We start from the raw sequence: 12,563 nt of genomic DNA, 5'->3' as shown, positions 1-12,563 counted from the left end.
AGTAGACCGAGCTCTGACTGCTTGCTATCAAGTGAACAACGGTTATTGAATAAAAAGTATATTTGGCCTTGGGACACCAATGGTGAAATATGGTATCCGCCATGGCAATGTGTCCGTGTGTCACAACGGGGACTTCTGATGACACTGCGGTACAGCTCTGGTGTGTGAGTGGTGGGCAGTTACAGTTCATTTTCCATTCAAGTGGTGAAAGGCAGAATAGAGATGCCTGGTTCAATGTGTGTTTTGGGTCTTACCTACCAGACATCACAGGCCTCCAGGGTGCAAAAAACCTGTTGTGGGCTTACCAAGAACTTCAAGTTTCTTATAGGCCACCCATTGCTTACCATTGGTTGGCTTTATTTTCATTCTGTTTGTCCCTGATTTTTCATCTTATGTTTACCCCTCCACTGGACCATGGCCTCTTTTCTATCATTTGATTGTCAGACTTGCATCATTCCCCTGCTCACTTTTAGGAAACTTGTTTCCTTTTAGGTTAAGCACTCCACAAGAATGCTTTTTTCTTCCAGCTCTATCCCTTGTGTGCTGCACCCAATACACCTGCCCGGGCTCTGTGTTTATTTCACATTGAGCTTCTCTCTCCCTTGTTCTTCCACTCTTGCCCTCTGCACTCCCTGTTTCTCTCTCCTTCCTGTCCTTCTTCACCTGTCTTCCAATACTCTCATTCTTTTCTCCTCCAATCCCCGTTCGCTCTCACTCGCATGTGCTTCTACCCTACCCATGCGCTCTTCTCTTCATCATGTACTTCTCCGCTTGCCCAGGTGTGGCTGCTTTTGCCCTCCTTCGCCAAAGACTCCTCCCACCTGACCCTTCATTGTCCCCCCACCCCTCAGTTATTTTATTTACTTTGTGCTTGCTCACCAAAAATTCTTAATGTTTTATTTACTGATCCAAGTGGTATCAGCCATCTTTCATAGGTCAGCAAAAAAGTCTAAGCCAATGTGCTCATGTCATTCCATTGCTGCACATGCCTGCATACGTGACTACCAGCAGTGATCGCGGTATTGCATCTATTTTCTTTTGCCATTGCTTCACAGCACTTGGAAAAAGCAATTTTCTTTATTTGCAGCTCCGTACAGCATTGCAAACAGGCATTGGTAAAGCCAGTGGGCACCAAAGGTAAGACCCAGTGGCTTTGCCATTGCTTGTTTTGCTTTCCTTGGGCTCAGTCCTTGCAAGTCCTGACCTGCTTGGAGCACTGCCACTTAATTTTCTTTTATATCTGTGAGGTTAACCCTCTCTTTCCAGCCCTGTGGCTTGGAAAAAGTATGGGTAACTGGATATTCTCCAAGGAACGCTCAAAAGGCTAATCACCCCTCTTCAGCTCTCTAGTTTCTTCTGTGCTGTTGACTAGCTGGCCCAGGCCCAAGCAATAAACTCACAAAAGGTGATTCGAGGAATGCTTGCAAATAGTCGAAATCGCTGCCAATTGCTATGGGTAGCATTGCAACCCATCGCTTCCACCCGCTGGCTTGGATATTGCCTTCTAAGATGGACTTGGCCCTCTGAGGTGGGTCCTAGAGCTATCTGGTGTTGGTATCCTCATTTCCTGAGGCTTCATCCCACGATCCTAGAAGAGACGGACTGTGAGGGAGCTGGTCTCCCCATTACCTACGAATAGGGATGGGGATCCCCTTGTGATGGCCCTTGATAAAGCCAGGCTTCCTGGTCAGCGTCATCCTCAGAGGGTCTTTTAGAGGACACGACCTGGTTATGCACGCCAGATAGAAGGGGTGCATGGCTTAAGTAGATCTTCATGTTCCCTCCCAAGGTGGTCTTGTTAATGTTACTCTTTCTCCTTCCTCTGACCTCTTGCATCATTCCCTCTCCATGGAATCCTGCGCTCCGTCTAGGTATTATGCACAACACCCATTCTTTCTGTGATTAACTCATTTTCTGGCTGCATTTTTTTTATTTTAGAAGTTTTCTATAGCGCTGACCAGACCCGAGGATATCAAAGCGCTTTGCAACAGGAGGGGAAGAAAACATAAGCATATACAGTTTGGGAGTAGGATAAATGAGTTCATAAGTGTTCACGAAGGTGCCCCATAGAGGTGGAGAGGTCTAGTGGTCCAGGGTGTGCCGTTGAGGTATAGAGGGATTGAGGTAGTCTCGATACAAAGAAAACTTTTTTCTTGGAGGATAAGCGTAATCATGAGTGTACGGAAGAACCCAATAGTGACGAGCATCTGGGGAGTGTGCCGTTGGGGTGGAGATGGCAGTCGAGGGCCCGCTCCTTGCATTCAAGCGATTAACAATCTTGAACATTGTTTGAGAAAGCTACATTATATAGCAAAATCCTGCTTTGATCTTTTCAGAAATCCGCTCCTCTTGGGACTTGTGGGAGCTATATTGTGACATTTTAGTTCTGGTCCTTAACTTTCCCTTAATCGTTTTTTCTACATTTATCGATAGGCGCCCTGTCCACATCCCCAGCCCCTTCGAAACGGGAGGTGAAACACTGGGATCATATTTACTAACATGTAGGGTAACAAGCAAAGCTGCTGCACTGCATTGCATGAAACAGTGAGCAAAAAACGAGCCAGATATACTAAGATATGGTGCACTTCTGCTCCCTCCTTACTCTGATACACTTGAGGTTGCCTGGCGCCAATGCAGGCACCACTGCATCTTGCTGCATGGGTCCCTGCGTTACAAGCAGGATTGTTTCTGAGCAGGAAGGGGTACCTTCCTGCACAAAATAATCCATGACGGTATTTTCCTTTTTCTATGTTTGATTCGGGATACATCAAACAGAAACACCCAGTATCTAGGTGAAATAAAGATATTTCCCCTTGTTACGCACGCGTCTGTGAAGTGCACCATTTTGGTGTAAAATCATCAAAATCCATGGGTGGATGCATGGGAATGCGCATGCTCCACCCATGGAACACCTCCCTGACGCAAAGCAATGCAAGGCCTTGCGTTACTTTGTATGTACTAAATCATGCAAAGCCAAGCAAACTGGCATTGCATTGCTTAGTAAATCTAGATAAGGACTTGCGTTGTCTTGCCACGATTTGTGTCATGCAATGACAATACAAGTCCTTAGTAAATCTCGGTCTGGGTCTTTAAAGCCTGTGCAGGTTCCTGACAGTAAAGGAATAATATTCTTCAGAGGCTATAGTTTAGGAAAAGTACACCTTTTTGGGTTCAAGGTGCTCTGATAGTATTTGCTACTGTGAAAGTCAACACATCATTTTCTGGGCTTTTCCAGGATCACTCCTCTAACACTCTACTGAGAAAGTCTAGAAGCAACATTATGTGTTCAAAAAGCAGATTTGTTGTGCACTATGCACACTTCAACAACATCTCCATGTACGCAAAGTACCTTTGTGTATCTTAAGTACCGCATGCATGCACATCTTCGATTCTTTTTCGGCATACCTCACACTTAGGGTTGGATACGGCTTTGTGATCCAATCCCTACATGATTTTTTCACGTCTCGCCCCACTCTATCTCTTATTGTTATGTACATGTCATGCCACACTTTGTCATTGTTGCCATTTGTTGTTGCAGCCTCTTATGTTGTTACGCAGGTTTCCCCCCATATGCCTTTAGATTATTTTCCTACAAGTGAAGTCGGCCCTCACCGCCTTCTAGGGTTCCTTCACAATCTTCTTGGGTTATCACTCAGTTCACTTCCTGTACTCCATGTTATAGCACTACTCTTTCTCCATATTGAACACTTTTATTTCCAAGTTTCTTTGGACATTTTCTCGTTTTATCACATCAATGCATTACCGTTCTCTACTCTCATTCCTTTTTGTTTTATATGTCTCTGAAAACAATCCTTCCGGTCATACCATAGGGTTTCCACACTTCTTACTATTATTGCGTAGGCATGTTCCCACATTTCACATACGACTTCTCATACTTCTAAATATTATCACGTTGGTCTCTCCCCACACACAGTCCTGTTATCACATGTCTCATATTGCAGTCCATTATGGAACCCCAAAGGTCTATTCCAGCACTTCTTAATGATAGTTCATTGGTGTCTTGCCACACTTGCTAGTGTTATCACATAAGTCTCCCCCATGCTTATTCATGGTATTACTGCACAGGTTTCTTCCTACATGAGCTCATGTTATAATTTACGTCCCTTACGTTATCAAAGAGGTCTTTACCTACACTCCTTCATAATGCTATACTGGAGGTCTCTTTCCTGATACGCACTCTTGTTGTTGCTGTGGCCACTTCCCATACGTCAATGCATTACCAATATATCACATTCATCTCATCTCACACTCCATCAAGGTAGGAGGAGATATATTCTCTTACTCTGGCATGCTGATGCACAGGGCTTTGCATACACTCCTTCATACCATCACAGAAGATCATTTACAAGACTCCATCTTGTTACTGTGGCTCGTCATATGGATTGATCCAAAGGTCCGCTTCCCATAAACTGCACCTCAAACTTGATCTCACCTGGACACTTTGCTGGCGGCCTCGGGGACTGGTCGGATCCATCGCCGCAGTTGTCAACATTTCTTTTATCACACACCAGGCTTGTGGGGATGCATTTACCATTCCAGCAATGGAAATATGGCTCGTCGTTGCATGCTGAGGAGTTGAAACCTAGAACCAAGAGCAAAGACGAGACGTAAATTCTAGTAAATACATATGCTTTCTCCCCACACTTTCTCCCCTAATGAATCATGTTCCATAGTTTGCTTCTTGCATCACATCCTCTTAGTTTGCATTTGCTTTATACTGCACCAAAGTATAGTGAATGCAAAGAGTGAATTGATATTGATGTCAACCGCTGTGGCCCAATGCCATCTTCTGTCCTCTTAAGTCTACAAAAGGAGCAGTATGTGGCAGAAATATATATTTTGGTCTAGAAGTCAACAATCACAAAGCACTGGTTTAGGAAACCGATTGCAAGAGAAACATGTAACTGCTTATTTTGTATATTTTATCAAACATGTATGGATGTGTTATCACAGCTCTAGAATGATCATCTGCTCACACTGTGGAGCTACTTATCCTTCAGAAAAGTCCTCTAAATAGTTCTGTTTCTAGCTTGTCTTGTAACAGATGTCTTGTTCCCCTGCCTTCTTAGGTTGGTTTAGGTCTTTTCTATTAGTAGATGTTTTCCAGGGCCAAGATGCTTCTAAGAGTTAGCGTGTTTTATAATAAATCAAAATAGTCGATCAAGGCTGAGCACTAGGAGCCTTTCTATTCAGTGCTGTTAACACAGAGGGTGGGCTAGAAGGTATTACACCTCTTCGTCGGTAATGTTAAGAAATGAAACAAGGCTGACACTTCATACTGGGGTGACCACCTCATTCAGGGTCTTTATTGGTACTTTCTTTAGCCCTGAACCTTTCATCTACAAATCATGGATTTCAGGTGAGTTAATTTAATTAGTTCAATGGAAGCAAAACAACACCACAGCATACAAATTGCATTGGGTTATCGCACAACAATCCAGGACTGCATCAGTATTCGTAATGACCTGGAGGGTGATGGTCAACCTACGTCATTCGGAGAGATTATGAAAACAGTGGATGGTTTAAGTAGCTTTCAAAATTCAAAGCAACCAACTGCATATGCATGATTTTAAAAAGTGAGGTATCATTGTGAGCAGGGCTGGGGAGGGGGAAATAACTAAAGGTAGATGAACAGGAGAGGGATCTCAGAATTATCCCATCCAATGAATGTGGATTTTCCTAATACAGTGACAATGAATCATGGGAACCAGGGGATTCATTGTCTACACAGAGAGAAGTGGAACCTGCAGATCAAAAACTGAATACATTTATTTGCTCAAAACGTTTTGGGGGTGCTCCTGGAATTCAGTATGGGCTTCTGCTGCTCATGTCTCCAGCCGGATGAAGACAATTTAGAGGCAGTCTAGAGGAAAGCTACAAAGTGTCTTCACTACGACTCTTAAGTAAGCATGGGCGGAAAATCCGTTTCGCTCGCGGATTTTGCGGATTTTCGGGAAATTCGCAATCCGCGAGATTCGCGAATCTCCCGCAAAATCCGCAAATCCGCGAGCAGCGGATTTTGCTCGCACTGCTCGCACTGTTCGCGTGAGTTCGCGTGAGTTCGCGCCCCGCGAATAAGTGCAAAATTGCAGAAATACGATTTTAGCAAACTGAAAGTAACTACTTACCAGGTTCAAAAGTTCAGGCTCATCATTAGTAGCCATTTCCTGTAGTGCTTGCTGAGGGGCCCCTCCAGAGTTCAGTTGCCAGTTGCAACTATTATGTGACCCTGCTCTGAACCTCAGAATAGTTACACATATGCCACAAAGGTCCTGAATTACAGCTAAGGGAGACAAGCAGGAGCCAGGCTGGCAGTTCAAATCCATTAATCAGCCCCTAATTCATTATTGTCAGTTGGGGCAGGGCAGGTGTTGTAACTAATTTTGCAACAATGAAAGCACTTAGCAAGTGCAAAAGTTCACTAATCAGGAAGCACTAAGGAAGCAGGTGCCAGCTAAAAAAATATTCTGTGACACATTAATCAGCCCCAAATTAATTCAGGTCACTTGAGGCAGGGAAGGTGTGCTTGCGTTGCCACAATAATGTACACTGACTGGACAACCAGAGGGTGCTGTGATGAAACAGAGGGTGGCATGGGTGGGCCAGAGGGTGGCATGAGTAGTCAGAGAGTGGCAGTGGTGACAGAGAGTGGCAGTGATGAAGAAGAGTGTCCCAAACAGGCTGGACACGTAGAAACAACAAGTTCGCGAAACTTGCGACCCGACAGGTAAGTTCGCAATTTGCGACATTGTACAAAACCCTCGCGAACTGGCAGAAACCCGCGCAAACACACAAAAAAAATCCGCAAATTCGCGAGAATTCGCGGATTTTGCGGATTGCGAGTTCGCAAATCCGCAAAATTCGCGAACGCGAGATTCGCAAAATTCGCCCATGCTTACTCTTAAGAAGAGAGATGCACGAATGCAATACGCATAGTGTAGACAAGGTGGAAATGTGTAGATATGACTGGGACACTGAGATGCCACAGGGGAGTCACTACAACAGCAGCAGATCTATATAGAGTCTAGACCACGGAGTCATGAGGTACCTAGCACGGGGCGCTGCTTCTATTGGTGCAGCAGGTTTAGTGGCACCGGTGACTATAGGTAGGCCTGAGGGACTCACAGAACTTTGATTATTGGCAGAGGTCCCATTTCCTTCTTCGCACTAGGGCCCATGAACCAGTGGCTACACTATGGGTATTAGTAATGAGTATGGACTGAAGAAAAGCAGTAGGGAGGTAAGAATAATAGACTTTATGCTAATGGTAAGGGAGAAAATGAATAAAAAAAGGTAAAAGATACACAGGAATGAGGTAGTGAAATGAAAGCAGTTAATGTTGTAAATTAAATTAGGTGAATATATCAGTGAAATTGCTCATCAGTCAAAAGGACTCCGGTGCATTCAACAAGACATGAGCTCCATGCTAAAACTAAATTACTTTGTTGAAAAAGAATGAGACATCTTAATTGCTAATTCATTTGTACAAGTGACCTGATATTTAGGTATAAAGGAAGAAGGACTATTGCAATATATTTGGGCAAGCGGTACAGCATTGCCTCCAAAGGTCAGTCTGAATGGGACTCCACAAAAACCATGGCTGGTTTGTTAGACATTCAGAGCTGATATGACAGAGTTTCACCGATTCTGTGTCTACGGGGAAATGCGCTGATACTTGAGGGCCCTCATCTCACTGAAACAAAGAACAATTACCTAAATGTTACCTTACACCCCCCTCAAATACAGAAATGCTGGATATCATAGCAGATGTGCTCTGCATGCATGGTTTGTCTACCATCAAGCTTAATGGTATGTACTGTTCATTTTTTGCTTCTGGCAGTTTTTTTCTTTCAGGTCTACTGCCACTGTTGTAATGTAGAATTCCAGGTATAGATGGAGGCAATGCTGGGAAAGGAGAGAGGAATAAGACACGTAAGAAGGAAACGTGATAGAAAAGAGAAAACAATGGAAAGAAAAAAGGAACAGAGGTAGGAGAGTGATGAAACTCATACAATGGAGAATGAGAAGAGCAGCAGAAACAGTAGTTCTGGGGATTGTAGTAGGGACGAGGTAAGCATGTAACATAACATGTGTATTCGTAAGGCGCATATTCACCCAGAAGGATATCTTGGGGATGAATAAGAGATGTTTATAGTTACCCAACTCAATGGCATTTATTTTATCAACCTCAGAAGGATAAAAGGTGGAGTGGCCCTACTGGGATTGGAACCTGTAAGCATGAGGTCAAACACAGACCCCTACAGTGTATGCATTAGTCCCCTAAACCACCAGACCCGGCAGGAGAGGTAGAGTTTGAGGTGAGATAGTAGCTGGGAACTATAATGTTTAGGGTGGCCCTGTCATAAGGTGGAGCTTGCTGGCATTCTGGTGGCATCCTAAGCATCATGATGGCTTCCCCCGATGCAGAGGCCTAGCATTTTCAAAGCGGATACACACTATATTAGAACATCACTGTTTTTGGCGCTGCCTCCCGCCATTAAGGGCTACACAGTCTAGGCCACCTCTCTTGGTTGAATCTATGAAAGTTCATGATGAGGTAATGCACCAAACCAACAGGAAATCCCTCATATGCATTGAGCTGGACCCCATAGAAATAAGTAAATGCCCAGCTGGCACCGGTGCCTGCTGGACTCCTGCATATTCTATACTAAGTTTAATAGAACTCACTAGATGTTTGTGCCACATATGTTGCTATTGTTCTGAACTAAAACCGGAGCCCAAAATGGATTTATTTTCACCCTCAAACAATTAAACTCCTTTTCAAGAACTCTGTTGTGGATTAAATCCCACTGGACCCACCAAGACCTAATCAGGTGACCTATAGTTTGCACAAATAACATGATTCATAACATGTATTCTGCAATATAGCCAGCTGCCGAGGTCTATATCGGTTGTTAAAGGCCCTGAACCCGAGTTATAGTTAGGTAAATGTCCAGCTCTTCAGCGAGAAACTGTATGTAAAGAGCCCAGGTTGTGTGACACTCAGTTGGGGCTTTGTGAGTCGGCAGGACTGTAAATTGGTAAAATTCATGGAATTGCATCACTTTTGAAGAGAAACATTCCTAGCATGATTGTCATAACACCAAAATGCTGAAGGTAATGATTTGTCCAAGGGTGTTTGACATAACTTTTATCACCAGGGTTGTCAAACATTCTTGTCCATTGATGCCATCGCAAAGTCAATCCTTTGCACTTCATGGGCAGTCTATCGCCTGTTTGGTGTTAGTGAAAAGGAGGAATTGAAGCTACAGAAAGTAAAAAAAAGGGCCCACAGAATTTCAATGATTACATGTCAGACCCTGCGGACCAGCTGCAGACCATTGTTGTCCTAGTTTAAGACAATTCCTTATAACACTTGTATCTATCGGCTACTCTCTTCAACTATTCCTTTATTCTGCAACATGAAGCATTCCTGCTTGGTACAATGGAGAATAAATTCCTAGGCAACCTAATTATACCAATGTGATATATATATATATATAATATATATATATATATATATATATATATATATATTTATATATATATATATATCTCATTAGAACTACAGAGGGCGGAGCGGGTATGCGTTTGTAAGACACAAAGAGGAGGGACTTACTAGCAGCGTGTGTCAATACCGAATTGGGTGCTGAGGAAGGCAGAAGTGCTGCCGAAATGCATTCGCTTGTTCAAAATTAAAAAGGCTTCCAAACGGTTCCTCCAGGGTCTCTGCCTCGTTTTCTTCGGAAGAAGTGGATTGTGTATATATATATATATATATATATATATATATATATATATATATGATTGACATTAATAAAATCACAATTATAAACCAAAAGGTGGCAGAATTTTACATCTAAAATTCTGCCACCATTTGATTTTTAATTGTGACATTTGTGTTTTTTTTTAAACAAGAACTGTTCCCATGCCAATAGGGAATCGACAATTGACATTAAAAATGTGTATTTTGGTCTTTACACTGAGTTTATTATATATATATATATATATATATATATATATATATATATACAATATATCATATTGGTATAATTAACTTGCCTAGGAATGTATTCTCCATTGTATATTACCCTGTCCCAGGAATTGTATTATCAATTTGTCAGGGGATCCTTGTTACTCACATGGGACATTCCTGCTTGGTACACACACTACTGCAAGTCCATTTCATTGCTTGCCATTATTTCAACTCCATTCCAACGGGAAAACAACTACTATGAGGGCTACTATTTCACTGACCGTTATATGCCAAAGATCAGTCACATAATTACCATATGGATACAGGTCAATCAAAAATAAAGTTAAATGTCAGGAAAAGTAATAGATTTGTAAGGTGGTGTCCCCACAACACGGGTTATAAATTTAAAATATTAAGTTAGGTTATTACACTTAAATAATTTGGAATTTAATGCATATATTAAGAAGGTTAGGATGGTGTATCCATTATACACGAATTGAATATATTTAAATGTTTGGATAAGTTTTGTAATCAAATAAAAATAATTTAAGTTAACATATTTAAAGGTTAAGGTTAGATTATAGATACATGTATATATGTATTTAATTAAGCACGCAGAAAAAGAAAAGGATTAACATACGGAAATCTAAGAAGACATGTATTTTTAAAACATCAATGTGGATGTAGAGCATGGCTATGGTCAATCCAGAGTGGGTGAGACAGTGGTAAGGTAAATGAAAAATGTATCTTGATGGCGTAGTGTTAGATACAGTGGCGATGTCAATGCAGTGATGGCTAATATAGTAACATATTACCTCCAATTCACAAGTCATTGATTGATGCTAATTTAACCACTGTGCTTAGAAACACACAAATCCTTGTGTTGGCAATGGAGGCTACAAGTGGTAGTGAGACAGATGGTTCCTTCGCCTGCGTGGTCCTCTCCCAGTTCAGATACGGACCATTCTTGCTCATGCAAATTCAGGCTATGCAGAGAAACATCAGAACAATCACCGTTTGACAACGAGCTGACGCAGGAGGCTCTCTAGTCATATTGCTCTCTGATACTGTCAAACTAGTCTAGATCCAGCAGCAAGAAATTCTATACTGTACACATAAGACCTTAGATCACCAATAAATGCAAATATCTCACCAAGTATGCCTGCATAGCATTGAACCAATGCAGTGCTGAGGTATATGGGTACAGTTGCATAGAAGAACAGTAAAGTTCTCTAATGAATACAAGGGTACTGGGAGGCACCTCAGTCTTCATACTAAATGTGGGCCATTAGTGTCAAAGGCCTATATAGTGCTACACAAAATTCAGTGTCACTTTTAAGCACCTCCAAGCAGACAAAGAGTACATTCTTCAAAAGGCCAGACCTCCTTTTTAAAAGTTTACACCAATAACACGGGTGTTTTAGAATAAAAACCATCATGTGGAGCCTCCTGCAGGCTTGTACAACAAACATCCGCATTGCAATATTATGTGCGCAATGGCATTTTGAGCATGATGGGTTCCCTTCCCCTCATATCCCAGTGTATATATGAAATATCCTTTAGCCTGATTTCTGTACATAAGCATGTCCACATGAAAAAGTAATTTGTAAATCATCCTTTTGATTTCAATGCCCTTTCCCCCTCTTTAACATCCCTAGACAACCCTAGGAACACGTGGCTCTGAAGTAGCCAATACAAATGAAGGTTACAAGTGGCAGTATGGCTGCTAGAAGATAATGTAAGTACAACTTCTCACTGTACCTCATAAGCAAAGGACAATGACATGCTACTCGTTGGTAACCAAAATGTATAAAAATAGAATTTTTACCTAATCGAAAAGAAGTAAAATCCCCTACAAAATCCACTCTTGGCTGCTGTCCTCTGGTCACCAATCGCAGTGTCAGGTAATTGCCCGTGGACAAGACTGGCCGCGGGATGCTTTTCCCACAGAGCGGTGGTCCCAGTGGTGGTGCGGTCCTGTCACTGCCATCATAAAACTGCACATAGGAGCCCGCATTACAGGGATCTGGAGCCTCCAATCCCTCTGCACCTTTCATCCCAGGTCTCGTGCTGTCTGAGAGGGCTGATGTCCTGGTGTCATTGAGTGGGGGAAGCACAGCAGGGGTGGGCTGCAGGCCGGCTGACATGCGCAGTAGGCTGTACACCAGGAAGAAGCGGAACTGGAATTGGACGTTGTCCTTGGGGGATGAGGCCTGCATTGTCAGCCGGCAGTCTGTTCCTATGGCCACAAAGTAGTATTTCCGGGATTCCGCGTGGGAGTTGACAATCATCCCGTCGTCCTTGATGACTTGTCCGCAAAAGTCCACCATGTGAACTGCAGAGAGACAAAGAGGGAAAAAGGCATTAGTTGACATGGTAACCCAGAGGGTTCATGCATTGACATATCTCTCAGCCACCGCATGGCGTCACTCTGTCTGGGCTCTTCTAAGCTGCTACTTCTAGGATGTGAAGTCACCTCTTTAACCACAATAGAAAACTGTGCAGTCCTTACTAATGATTGGCATGAAGGGTGGAAAAGCGAAATATCCCCATTACAACAGCTTTG

At 42.7% G+C, this 12,563-nt stretch overlaps 1 protein-coding gene across 1 annotated transcript in view; it reads right to left on the bottom strand.

Annotated features, from left to right (window-relative positions):
* LDLRAD2 (low density lipoprotein receptor class A domain containing 2) overlaps positions 1 to 12,563 on the bottom strand; it is a 174,225-nt gene that overhangs the window by 33,359 nt on the left and 128,303 nt on the right. Inside the window, exons 2-3 of the mRNA XM_086920065.1 lie at positions 11,826 to 12,332; positions 4,454 to 4,603 (exon numbers count right to left, since the gene is read on the bottom strand). Of these exons, the coding sequence (XP_086776191.1) occupies positions 4,454 to 4,603; positions 11,826 to 12,332 (657 nt within the window). The remainder of the gene's footprint in view (positions 1 to 4,453; positions 4,604 to 11,825; positions 12,333 to 12,563) is intronic.

This window comes from Lissotriton vulgaris, chromosome 5 (assembly GCF_964263255.1).
Source record: "Lissotriton vulgaris chromosome 5, aLisVul1.2, whole genome shotgun sequence".
In the NCBI taxonomy this organism is placed as follows: Eukaryota; Metazoa; Chordata; class Amphibia; order Caudata; family Salamandridae; genus Lissotriton; species Lissotriton vulgaris.
This window is presented reverse-complemented; position numbering and strand designations above follow the sequence as displayed.